Source organism: Phyllostomus discolor, chromosome 7, assembly GCF_004126475.2.
Source record: "Phyllostomus discolor isolate MPI-MPIP mPhyDis1 chromosome 7, mPhyDis1.pri.v3, whole genome shotgun sequence".
Lineage (NCBI taxonomy): Eukaryota > Metazoa > Chordata > Mammalia > Chiroptera > Phyllostomidae > Phyllostomus > Phyllostomus discolor.
This window is the reverse complement of record NC_040909.2, coordinates 97,829,206-97,843,140: the sequence shown is the minus strand read 5'-3', so window position 1 is coordinate 97,843,140 and position 13,935 is coordinate 97,829,206. Positions and strand designations below refer to the sequence as shown.

At 38.6% G+C, this 13,935-nt stretch overlaps 1 protein-coding gene across 3 annotated transcripts in view; it reads right to left on the bottom strand.

Moving 5' to 3' along the window:
* The window catches only part of NKAIN3 (sodium/potassium transporting ATPase interacting 3), a 536,750-nt gene that overhangs the window by 129,283 nt on the left and 393,532 nt on the right, over positions 1-13,935 (bottom strand). For all 3 annotated transcript variants that reach the window (XM_028534034.2, XM_036031159.1, XM_036031160.1), the window contains exon 4: positions 10,379-10,576. In XM_028534034.2, coding sequence (XP_028389835.2) covers positions 10,379-10,576 — 198 coding nt within the window. The remainder of the gene's footprint in view (positions 1-10,378; positions 10,577-13,935) is intronic.

Sequence of the window (13,935 nt, the reverse complement as noted above, 5' to 3'; positions counted from 1 at the left end):
AATACGTTCTAAAATTGACTGTGGTGGTGGTTGAAGATATCTGTGAACATACTGAAAACTATTGAATTGTACACTTTAACTGGATGAACTGTATGGTGTGTGAATTGTATCTCAATGAAGCCTTTAAAAATGTATGCACATTTCAAAGATAGAGTACACTGCATAGACATGACTGCCGAGAAAGAAATGACTGAAAATCAGTTCTCCAAACACTTTCAGATCCAAACAATTGTCCTGACCAGGTATGCTTTGAACACAAATGTCTGTGCCAAAGGCTAATCAATATTACTGACACGGCAGTTCTCTCCCCACAACCACACTCTCTTCTCAGTGTTTTGATGATTTAATAAATGATTCCTTTACGGAGCTTGAGGTAACCAGTTGATCAGTTTTCTGATGATGGAATTGAATACAGAGACCAGAGATGGTATGTATGAAGTAACTGATCTAAATACTTAAGGGTCCTAGGTAGAACTTAGAAATTGCTCAAAATTTGGTATAGGGAGCAAACATCTATTTCATATATCAGTAAACTCTCTGGGAAAAGGGTGACTCTGAGGAGAATTTAGGGCAAGAGTGGTTGACCGTGATTGCTTTCCTCTTACTAGCCACTAGAAATCCCCAGCAAACAAGCAAGAAAAGAGAAATCTGGTAAACTTAACATTTTACAAATGTTGAAATCCTTTCTTTTCTAACAAGAAGGTGGTTAGGAGGTCTTTCAAGAGTGAAAGAAAACATTCTTGAACTATTCACTCCACTGACCTTTAAACTATCCATTGCTCTCTGTGACTCAAATACCGGAGTGAGTAAGCCCCATCAAGGCAACAGGAATTTGCAGCTTTAGGGTTCTGCGAGAATTTACCACTGAGGTCCGCAAGGAGCTGCAGGGACGCTGGAGGTTCTCTCCTTCTGATGTGAAAAGGAGGTTCAGTGAAGTGGTTCAATGCACTCCACAGCCTCTGGAGCGCAGCTGAAGTCCATTTGAGGTCCAGCTTCATTCACTCGCAAGCTTGTGACCTCAGGCAAGTAATTTCACCTCTCTCTGTGTCTCAGTTTTCACATTAAAAAAATAATACCTACTTCTTGGGTCACTTTGAGGACTGAATGAGTTCCTATTTGCAAAGCACTCAGGGTGCTTGCAAGCACATATGAACAGTTTGTTAAATAAATGCAAATATTTACATAAAAATCAACTCTTCCCAAACACCACTTTAACTATATTTACATTTTTGGAGGCGTATAATTAACAGCATTGAAACCTATTTTAAAATCTTACCTTTGACTTGCATTCTTACACTGAGTTAACTTGTTACTCAATCAGCAATAGTATTATCTGCTCCCATAGGCAGATGGAAGAGATACCCATTTTGGATAAAGATTCCACAGGAAACCTGGTGGTCTAAGGTTGCCTTTCACTCTTTTCTGTTGAGATTTAATTTATCTTCAAGTTGAATGTGTCTGATATGAAGGGCAGAGAATAACAGTGGTGAATATTGATGTGACCAGACAGATGAAATTCAAAGAGCATGGGATGAGGGAGACCAATTCGCTGAGTTCTCTGATTTCCAGCTCTGATTGTGGTGACAACCTCCAAAGACATTAAATAAGACTTGTCACCTATCAGATATGAAGGAGACTATCTTGACAGTGAGAGTTCAAGATAACACAAATGTGAAATTAGCTCCCAAAACAGGCAGAAATGTGAGTTGTAAAGACCTCTGCCAGGTTTAGAGATTAGAATCTGTCAGCTAGTAATAAAAATGAGTTCCTTTAAAATATATGTTTGCTGGTTAATAGTTAACATGAGAATATGGATCTGTTTACCCACAAATAACTAATCTTGAAAAATTAAAAAGGGCCATAAAATACATATTCATTATTTACCTATTAATCTCAGAACTGGCAGTCCACTAAAATGGAATATCTAGTAATAACTAAGATTTAAGAGTGCCTCCGATGTTCAAATAAATATTATGAGATTTGGGAATGTTTAATAATCTAAGAAAAACAACGATAACATCTCTTCCTCTCTTCTATGTAAATCATATGACGATTAAATGGTATTATTGCAAATGTGATACAACATTTAAACACGTTTTTGGGAAAAACATACACGTAATTCTACATCTTAACTTTTGGCATCTTATCCTTCTTTCTTGACTGCTTATTTAAATTAAATCCCTTTCCATGTTTTATATATGGTCTTAAAATTAACATAGTTATTGCTATCTATATAATGATCATGTTGATATATTTTAAGTTGTTATGCTGTGTGTCTAACAGTATGTTTTAGATATACTTAGGTTTGCTACTATAATAAACATGAACATCATTCAGGTAGTTCTTTGTTCCTGTTGAAACATTCTCTTGGGAGATATTCCACTGAGTAGGGTTACAGGGCCAAAAGGAACATTTTCTTTAAAGATTTTTATTTATTTATTTTTAGAGAGAGGGGAAGGGAAGGAGAAAGAGGGAGAGAAACATCCATGTGCGGTTGCCTCTTGAGCACCACATACTGGGGGCAAGTCCTGTAACCCAGGCATGTGCCCTGACAGAAATTGAACCGGCAACCCTTTGGTTTGCAGGTGGGCGCTCAAACCAATGAGCCACACCAGCCAGGGCCAAAAGGTACATTTGTAATTGTCCTTGCAATAAAGAATGCTTTTCACCAATAACTTATTGACAATTTACTATAAATACTATTTGCTATTATTTTTAAAAGTTGATAAATTAATAAAAATAATTTTTAATTTAATTAGCACATATTGAGTTACTATCAAGAATAATCATATTCCATTCCTTTGTTTACAATTTGGATTCTCTTATGTGATTACATTTGTTCATATTTTTCATTGGTTTAATTACTAAATTTTCATGTTATTATTCATTTAAATGATTTTATCACATGGATAATGAGCATCTGTCTGCCATATATGATGCTAATACAACTTTTAGCTACTTATTTTATTTTAGTTTTGTAAGACTTCATGTTTGGGTGTTTGGGAATTAAATGAGTAAAATATATCACAGTAGAATGAGAACAAAGGAAAAAGAGATTCTTTCCATCAGAAATATTTAATTTACATACTCTAGTAGAATAAGAACATGCTCTATATGGGGTTGTAGTATTAATTTCAACATTTGTTTCTTTAAACTTGTGGTGTTACATTTCCGGAGTGAGTATCTGATTTGAAAATATGTTCAGCATAGTGCTTGGAATTTAAGTGGATATAGTTTAAAATTTTCACCAGAAACTGTTTTGATACTCCCCTTAATGGGAGCCAAGTTTAGTAATTAAAATAGGCTAAGCTTGTGAAGTCATTCTCAAAACACAGAGTATATGGATATAAAAGAAGAAATTCAGAGGTGCACCAGGTGCTCCCTGCACCTGGGCACCCTCACCGACCCAAAGAAGCAACATCTTCACCAGAAATAAAGTGGAGGCCTGTGTTCTAGATGGGTTGTGTTTAGCAAGGGTATGAAACAAAATCAAGTCATAGCTGTATTAAATTACAGGCAGTGCTTAGGAATTATGCACTTTGTGTTTGTAAATCTAAAATCCAGAAAATTACACAGCAGCTGACTCAAAAACCCCGAATGAGTGGCCACTGTGAGCGAAGCACAGCCCTTGCACTAGGGATGTCGGGTAAATCAGAGTCCCTCAGTAGTTTCCTACTGACTTTTTTAACTGGCTGCTTCAGTCCTTGTTCTCCTGTAGCAATTCTACAAATTTTCATGAAAATATAAAATATGTTCAGTTAGTCAAATGTGCTTGAGAAGCAAATGTAAGAACAAATTCTAGGAAGCCAGAATGAGGAAAATAGATACATATCAAATAAAAGTTTGGCCTTCAGAATAGAGGTTTATGATTGCATGTCTTATGAAGACCATAGAAATGGCATATTTCATGCAAGAAATAGATGTAAGGTACATGATTAAAAACTGAGAGTTCATAGAGAGAGCACCAGCAGGATGGAATCCTTTGGCCTTTGAAGAAAGGCCAGCCCAGCAGGAGAGAGACAGGCTGAGAACAGTTGTGATAACCACAGTTGAGGCGCGTGCTCCAAGACCTCCAGTGGATGCCTGAAATAACAAATAGTGCCAAATCCTATTTATACTATGTTTTTTCCTACATATACCTCTGGTGAAGTTTAGTTTATAAATTAGGCACAATAAGAGATTAGCACCAACTAATAATAAGATAGAAAAATTATAACAATGTACTGTAATACAAGTTATGTAAATATGCTCTCTCAAAATATTTCATTGTGCTGCTCTCTTCCTTCTTCTTGTGATGATATGAGATGATAAGATGCCAAACTATACCTAAAGCTGTGTCACCATCCCTCGCAGTAAATGGCTTGGTGTCACTTGCTTCAGGGGATCCCTTGCTGAAGTTTTCTATAGGCTCAATACTTTCAGGAGACACACGTGTGGTCAATCACAACATGTTTTCTGTTCAAACCTTCCCCCCTCAAACTAATGCTTTTCCATCTCAACTAAGCATTTATCAATGCACTGTGGCCCTAACTTTTGTGCTTTGAGGTGCAACAGTGAAACTAGCATGAGTCTCTTTTTTCTTCTTCACAATTTTATATATAGAAGATTTGTTCTTACTGTAGATCTTAGCAAGCTCATCATACATTTTTTTCCATTCCTTATTAAGTCAAAAGCTTGCACTTTTTCACTTAAAGGAAGAAATTTATGACTTCTCTTTGGCATATCGTAATTGCCAGCATCACTTCTCTTGTGCTTTGGTGCCATTGTTAAGTAAAATAAGGGTGACTTGAACACAAGCAGTGAGATACCCAGGCAGTCAATCTGATAACCCAGACAGCTACTAAGTGACTGAAGATGGTGAGTGTCTACAGTGTGGAGATGCTGGACAAAAGGATGATTTATGTTCCAAGCTGGATAGAGAGAGATTTTATCATTCTACACAGAATACTGTGCAGTGTTAAAACTTTGTGCACCATTGTTTATCTCTGGAATTATCCATTTAATACTTTCAGACTTTGGTTGACTTCAGGTAACTGAAACCATAGAAAGCAAAACCTGTGATAAGGAGCTACAACTGTACTAGCAGTACACAACTATCAAGTGCTTCTGTACTACAGGCTATGCAGAATTTTACCTATGGTCCCTTCATTTCCCAGACAAAGGGCATCTTCTCTCTAATTTGTCTGCACATTCATTACTGCTGGTTTTTGATCAATGGATTTGTTCTTTTGTTTTTATCCACTTCTAACTTTGGAATCCCTTGTTTCCTGGTCATTTATTCATTCAACAAAGTTTATGTCCTAGTCACTGGGACTATAGAAATGAACAAATAACAAAAGAGTTCCAACTTTCAAGGAGCTTTCATTCTGATAGAGCAGAGGCTCAATGATCAAATATTGTGTATAATAGTTATATATATAATTACAACACATTGATATCATATTACATTGTGTGCTATAGATTATGATATATAAATATATATATAGTGTATATATATGCACAAAAAATCATTGTTATGTTTGGATGAAGCTAACAGTCCAAATATCCATCAATAGGGGATCATTAAATAAACAATGAAACACTGAGGTGCTGATATGAAAATAGCTCCAAAATATATAAGTAAAAAAGGAAGATTTTAGAGGTGTGCATCATATGCTATCTTTTGTTGGGGGCAAATAATAATAAAGAGTCCAATTTTCCTGTATTTGCATAAAGATACTTAGATTCTCTGTAGCATACTCATAATGCTGATGAACAAACAAAACACAACTGATTGCCTGCCGGGGAGCAGAGGTGGGGGAACCGGGCGAAATTGTGGATGGGAGCTTTTCACTCAACACTTTTTTCATGTTTTTGAACTAAATGAACATATTATCTATTTAACAATTAATCATATTATTAAACCAGAAAGAATGAAATCTTGCTATCTGTGACAACGTGGATGGACTCTGAGGACATTATGCTAAGTGAAATAGGTCAGACAGAGTAAGACAATACTGGATGATCTTACTCATGTGTGAAATCTAAAAACAGATACAAACAAACAAAACCCCCCAAAACCCCAAATGAAGCTAAGAGATGTAGATTTGTGGTTGGGCACTGGGGCCCTGAGGTGGTGATGAAAAGGGTAAAGGGGGTCAAAGGTACAAACTCCCAGTTACAATGTGTGTAAGTACAGTGACTATGATCCATGATACTACATCACATATCTGAAAGTTCCTAGAAGAGTAATGGCCAGGTGGATGAAGAACTGAGAACTGGGAAGAGGGAGAAGAGATGAATCCAAGAACCCACTCCAAGCAAAGAGTTCTGGGAGGCAGGGCGTTCTTCTGGAACATGCCCCGTTCTGTAGGGTGGGTGGATGAGCTCATTTGGGGCAATGTCAGGACTTGAGGATGGGAGTTAGGAAGGAAGCAGTTTGATGAGAATCTCATATGCCAAGGTAAGAATTTGGACTTCAACTTGAAAGTGATGGGAATCACAGAATGGCAATGAGAGGAAAGTGGGCAATGAGATGTGTGCTTTGTGATCATCTTCCCATGGAGCAAGTGCCTATGTCATGGTGGACAGGGCAGAGCTGGGGTGGGGAAGACTGTTTAGGAGGCTGTTGGCCATCCTTGGGGTAAGAAATGAGCAGATGAGGATGAGAGGAGGTCCTGATATCACCCTGTGGCCTACTACTGGCTGCTGTCTCTGATTTCTTATCTCCTCCTCAGGTTAAATTTTGTTCATCTCCTCAGACAGTCCACAGCCTTTCTTTTGGATTCCATCCTGATCTTCAATTGGGTGTTGATGACAATATTCAGGTCAACAAAACCAGCTGCTGACAACGAAGGCAACAGGAAACTTCTCTGCTTTCCACTCTCCTTCTCAACCTGAGAGCCTGTGAAGGAAGCTCAAGACATCCGGGCTGGGCAGGGACAGGTGCTCTGGTGGGGGCCTCAGCCCTGCGCTGGGACCCATTGAGTGGGATCCAGAGGCATCGCCTTCTTTCTGAGTTTGATTTCCCCCCTCCCCATTTCCATCAAGCTTGTACACAGTTTCTACAGAAGGCTTATGTCAGGAGTTACATTTCTTTCAGTTCAAACTCTTCTCCAAGCCGGGACAATTATGCAGACAGTATTCACCAGCACGGCTGCATCCATGGTAAGTCACTCAGACATTTCTCTTTCATTTGCTAGACAGCTGCTGCCCTGAACCCCAAGAGGCCCCCTCCGCTATCCTGGCCACCTCCTTCACTCCATTCCTTATGAACTTCTGGATATTACTGGGCCTCCAGCAATGAAAGGCACCTGGGACCTGCCCATCTCAAAGCCCTTTGTTTGCTAAGTTGTAGCCCATGCAGCACAGGCTGTTAACTATTGCATTCACCACCCATGTTTTTCAGTAGTAAGGCTGACATCTCATCCCATATAAGGCAACTCATACACAAAGTGTTCCCTTATAAGATCTAAAAAACACAATTCTAATAATTGTGAATATATTCATATGAAGTGGAAAATAAAAGAAACCCATATAAAATCAAAGACAACAATACATCATCTGAAAGTTGTTCAAAATTCAGGATATATTTCATTTTAATATAAAATGTCTTGGACATCTTGTCTCATAGGTATATTACACGAGAAAAGCCAGACATTAGCAACTAATCTTTTTTTTGCCAGAAAGCTGAACAATACAGTCCTGACTATGTAAGCTTTGAGTGGACACCTTTGAGTGTGGGCACTTTTAGGTGGTAACATACACTTCATTTAGTATTGCTCTAGTATAGGTTTTTATGTGACAGTTCAGCTCCTTATCAAATGAATACTTCCACCTTGCTATTCGAGTGAATTGGAATGACTATGGGTAAATGACTTTTTGATTCCATAGCGGTCTGCTGCATTATAAAGATTTGGATGTCATGCCATCATTCCTTGAAGTGGTTTAGCAATTCAATATGAATAATTTGTTAAAAGGAGGAGAATCTGCCCACATATGAAAGACTCTAGAAAAAATGTTTCTATAAGATCCTTTAGAGTCTAGCATATGGTAATAGAGTACTTTTTTTTTACCATGAAATAGACTAAAAATTTAAGAAAAAAGTTGCCCCCACATTAAAAAAATACTATATATTATACACACACACATACAAGGTGGGCAAAAGTAGGTTTACAGTTGTGAGTGACATTCCTTTGAGTTAAGCCATCGCAATAATCATAACCTGCATGTCTTTTTCTGTATAAACAACTGTAAACCTACTTTTGCCCCATCTGTCTATCTATCTAGGATTAAAGAAAGACCAGAGAACAGGAAAAAAAATGATAAACATATATTGACAAGTGACAGTACATTATATTTTAAAAAATGACTATAGAAAGCAAGAATAAATAGATTCCCTGTTATAGCTCTGAATGAAACTTCCTTAGCATTGAGGTACAACCTGCTTCTTTGCATTCACAGTCAAATTCAGCTTTTATTGAACAGAAGCACTGACAGATATTTAATTTAAAAATTTGAATTGTTAGTCCTTCTAAAACAATTCTAATTAAAATGTGCTCTAAAAAACACTATCTTAAAACTTGACACACGCAGGTTAAAGACCAACAGTTAACAGAGTAAATCAGGTGAGACCACTACACAAGTGACCCCAAATAAGCCATGCTTCCCCATATCCTCACCTTTCCATAACCCCCTTCCAAAACGACTCCAGGCTTGGTCATATCAGTCATATGAGGGCCCGTAGCTAAGTGGACCATAATAAGCATTACTCAAACACAGGCATATCTCAGAGATACTGGGGGTTTGGTCCAGACCACTTCAATAAAGCAAGTCACAGAATGTTTGGTTTCCTGCTACTTATAAAATGTATCTTTATACTATACTGTCATCCCTTAGGTATGCAATAGAATTCTGTCTAAAGAGACATTGTACATACCTTAACTAAAAAGATTTTACTGTTAAAAAATTCTAACCAACATCTGAGCCTATTGGAAAAAGGGTGCCAGTAGACCTGCTCAGAGGAAGGTTGTCACCACTTTCCATTAGTAAAACACGGTATCTGCAAAGTGCAATAAGGTGGAATGCAATAAAATGGGGCATGCCCAGAGAGGCTTGGAAAATGTTTGCATGCTGGGCTCCTCTCAGAACTCAAGTACCCTGCTGTAAGAAAGCTTGTCAAGTTTTCTGTAAAAAGAGAAGCTGTGTTGGGGAGAATTTTTCCAATAGCCAGCACCCAACATCCAAGTGAGGTCTTCTTGGATGTTCTATCCCCAGAGGAGCTCCTGGTTGAAAGGTTCACATGAATGACCCCAGCCAACATCGGGTGGAACACAACTACTCAGCTGAGCCTTGCCCAAATTCCTGACCCATGGAACTCCAAGAAATGAACTGGTATTATTTTAAGCAATTACATTTTGCAGTGTTTCATTACACAGCACTATATAACAAACACAGTAAATGATATCAAGGATTTCTCAAAGTTCTTTCTAGAAGTAGAAGTAATTCCAAGGTACATTCTTCACTGACATATACCTCCTATACTTCTTTCATCTATTAATTTATTATTGAGTCTCTATCTTTCATTCTGACTTTAACCAGATGGACAGGACTGAGGTGGTTAGTTTATATGAAAAGCATGGTTGAAAATGGCTTTATTGTGTACTGACTCAAACAAATGCCAAGGACTTGCTGGATCTCAAAGAAATAGCATTCCTGATGATGGAATATATCTTAATTCTACTCCACACTGTGAACAAACTGTGGGTGGGACAGCATGATGGAAAGAAATTAACTTAAGGAACTTCAAGCACAGAAACCTTCTGTGATCCAATCAAGCCATTTTCTCTCTGTATTGCGCTATATGGAATTGTATCCTAACCCCAAAAGTTAGATACAGTACTAGAATGTGTAAGAGTCTATGGAGGAATTTATTTTCTTAAGAAATAATTTTTTCAAAATATGAAGTTTATTAGACTGAACAAACCATGGGTGTGTTTCCATCATCTTTCTCTGGAACTAATATGCATTAGTGACAGAATGCATGAGAGGGGAAGCTGTAGTAGGAGCAGAAGTAGAAGAGCCCAAGGCAGTGGGTGGCTAACATACTCTCCTAAGAAACCTGGTACTATTTCATTGGGAGATTTTATCTCAAGTAAGAAACTACAGCAACTACCTGGCTCTAAAGACAAAGTGTCTGGATACCAAGCAGCAAAGATGTCACCTGCCATTAAGTGTAATTAATTTCAGCATAATTGCTGCTATTTCCATTGCTTAAAGGATGTTCTTTGTGTGCTTGTTGATAGAATCATCTCCTACGGGGATGTGGACAGAAGGTTTAGATATAAAATGCTAATAGAGGAGAGTCCTGATCAGACAATGACACAAATGTGACACTCACAGAGAGTAGTATCTGGATGGCACTGTGGATGACCTCCAGGTACTGGAAGTCGACGATGCAGCCTGTGACAGAGACATACGTGTAATCGTCCATCGCGCCATGGGCGGACGGGGGCAGCACTCTCCGGACGCAGCCGGGCCCGTGTTCTCGCCACCACGACCGGTGCACGGAGATGTTGAATGTCATTAGATCTGTGTCCTAGGTGGGCGGGAGACAAAAGATCCAAAGGAAACAGTCACATCACATTGAATCTTTGATTTTTACATTCGGAGAATTCAGGATGGATGAAATTGTTGAAAGGATGACTTACATTTCAAGTGAAAAGTAACAAAGAAAACACAAGAAATGGTATATGTATCATATGCCTGAAGTGTGTGTAATACTTGTTCAGTGCAGAGATACAATGTTTGGCACAAGAACATTTTCAGGTTAGTACACATCAAAAATCCAGAGACGGCACCCCTCCACATATGTCCACATTAAAAATTGTTTAGTTCATTTTGAGACTTTTTGTCTGCATTTTCTTGTTTCATCATCAATATCACCACCATGTGCCAACATTTATTGAGTGTTTGATTGTATGTAGACATTTTTCATATATCCTTTAATTTTTATGTATATACTATTATCAACCCAATTTACAGTAGGCTGAATAATAGTCCTCCCAATACAAATGTAAGTCCTATTCCTTGGAAGCTATGATTTTACCTCCTATGGCAGTCCTTTGCAAATGTCCTTGAGTTTTTAAAAACACTTTTATTGTATTTTTGCCATTACCATCTAACCCCCTTATACCCATCTCCACACTGTAATCACCACACTGTTGTCCTCATCCATGAGCCCTTTGCCATTGAGTTTTAAAGATCATGACATGGGGGGATTATCTTGGATTACCTGTGTAGGGCCTAAATGCAATCGCATATATCCTAACAAGAGGGAGGCAGAGGGAGTTTAGATACAAGAAAGAAGAGGAGGAGGCAATGTTACCATGGAAGCAGAGATTGAGTGCAGCAGCCACAGCCCAGGAATGCTGGCAGTCACTAGAAGCTGGGGAGATGAGAAAGGATTCTCCCCTAAAGCTCCAGAGGGAGCATGGCCCTGCCAACACCTGGATTTCTGCCCAGTGAAACTGACTTCAGACTTCTGGCCTACTGACCTGTGAGAGGATGAATTTCTGTTGAGATACCAGGTTTGTGGTAATTTGTTATAGGGAAGTCATAAGAAATTAATACATATGAGAAAAGTAAGTCACAGGAAGGTAAAATAAAGTGCCCAATTTAGTTAATGCATAAATTAAATAAATGGACCAATTTGGCTGAAGAATAAATTCTATAAATCGCTTATTTAGTGGCTGGCCCAGGAGTTGCCCCTTTGCAGTCTGTACCTTTTGGTATAGCCTGGTCCTATTCCATTGCTTACTGTGTACTCCTCTCAAACCCTTACAATTCTTCATACTCTGTAGGGGGCTACATCTTTCCTCCTCAGTTGTTTCCAGAAAATTCCATCACAGCCACAGCGAAAGAACAAAGAAGGCAGTCCTCAGCACATACATATGAAAACAACCTTTCAGAGTCCTTAGCAGAGACAACAGCACATCCTCGAGAGATGCCCTTCAGTGCTTGTGGAGTGTCAGACATGAAAGACTGAGATCATGGTGACTTTGTCACAACAATAGATGAAAAAGAATAGACACGGAATCAGGCTCTAGACCTCCTAAATAAACTAAGGATTACCACTTCTTGCCTGAGCAGGGCAGGAGACGAGCTTTGAAGATAGAGACAGGGCAAGGGGACCTGGGGACCAGGATGCTGGACCTGCAGGGAAGCTGTGAACACAGGAGCAGGGTCCGCTTACGTTGACTTCCCAGCCACCACTTGGCACAAGCTCTGTTGTCACTAGTGTCATGAGGACATGTTGGAGTTGGCACCATCCATGGTTTTTGCTCAGAGGTCTGGGACTGTCCAATAACTATGCAATGCAAATGACATGTATGCCCACCTCAGGAGGGAGAGCACTGTCCCAACCTCAGTGCATAGGGTGCTTCCAAGTGCCAGAAATTGAGTTTGGGACTCTGGAAACACAGGGGAAGCTGGTGTGAAATGCAAAGCCCTTGAACTTACATGTGGCCAGGACCGAAAACAACCAGATGAGAGACCTCTGAACAAGGACAGCGGGGAAACCCTCTCCTTTCATTCTCTGCTGTATGTATACGTGACTCGTGAGGTTAGAAGCATTTCCAGTTCATGTCAGTAGGCAGTTACTCTACAGTTTTAGATTTTCCTCAACTCAGGAATTCCAAGTGCCATTATGAGTATGCCTCGATTACATCAAGAATAAAACACTTTACCTCTTCTTTCTTTCTTTGGTTGTTGGTTTGCCACACAAATCATCCAGTTACTTTCACAGTTACAGCACTTTATTGATAATAAAACATTTTATATCATTTTTGGTTGTTGGCTTGCTACATGAGTCATTTGCAGGAACCCTCTAAAGGGAAAATATTATAGAAAAATAATTGCTTTAGTTAGTGAATTAAGTTTAACACAAGGCAATTTACCTGCAGGCAAACTGTTCACTGACTGCTCCCTTTCCTGGCCATCAAGTTTAATCTGTCGCAGTTAGTCTTGATGGCTACAGAAGAACTCTTATTTTCCATATTAATAGAATTTATTAGATTCAGAATGAACTAGCATAATCTCAAAATTTACAGCAATTTCTATGGCAGAACTGTAAGTTCCTTTCAATGTGACTTGGATAAATTTAAATTATACAAATAAAACAAAAGTGAAATTTATGAACTAATAATATGTATTTATGGCACTCATTAAATCTCTCAGTGTGGTTCTCACTTAATTTGTTGGCACTATAACATATTTATTAACTGCACTATTCTTTGCAATGATTCCATAAAAATGTGAATGAGAATAAATAATATTATGTTGGGGTTAAGGGCAGGCCACCCCAAAACACAAGAAAGTAGCATACTGATTGTTTTGAATTAAAGTTACTTGAGTAACAGTCAGTACAAGAAGAATATTCTGACCTTTTTGTTCCCTGAATGCAGGAAAGAAATCCCCGATGTGGAAGATGCCCTCCCTGTACCAGGAGGTACTGAGACTTCCTTATCAGCAAAGATAGGGAAGGAAGAGCCCAGAGTCTATGTAAACAAACCTGGCTATGTCTTCACTAACTTACTACCCTAAGCTCAAACCCTGCTTAGATACTCCACTAGTTAAGCACCTACGCCTAAGTTTCTTTGCCCTGTTAATTCCTCACAAATTTATTTTTTCTTTGTCTAAAAAGTATAAAAGATGCCTGCTTTGGACATTTCTTTAGGTTCCATTTCTATGAGACCTCCATATGTATGGATTAAATTGTTTTTCCCCCCCGCTGTTAATGTCTTGTGTCAATTGAATTACATAAGCCAAAAGAAAGAAGGGGTATGGGGGAGAGATTTTTCCATTTGTACAATAGTATCTACTTTACTTACAGTTCAAACTTCTTACTTAAGTTTGGTATAGAATTATATCATAAGTTTGGATTTGATTTCTATCCTC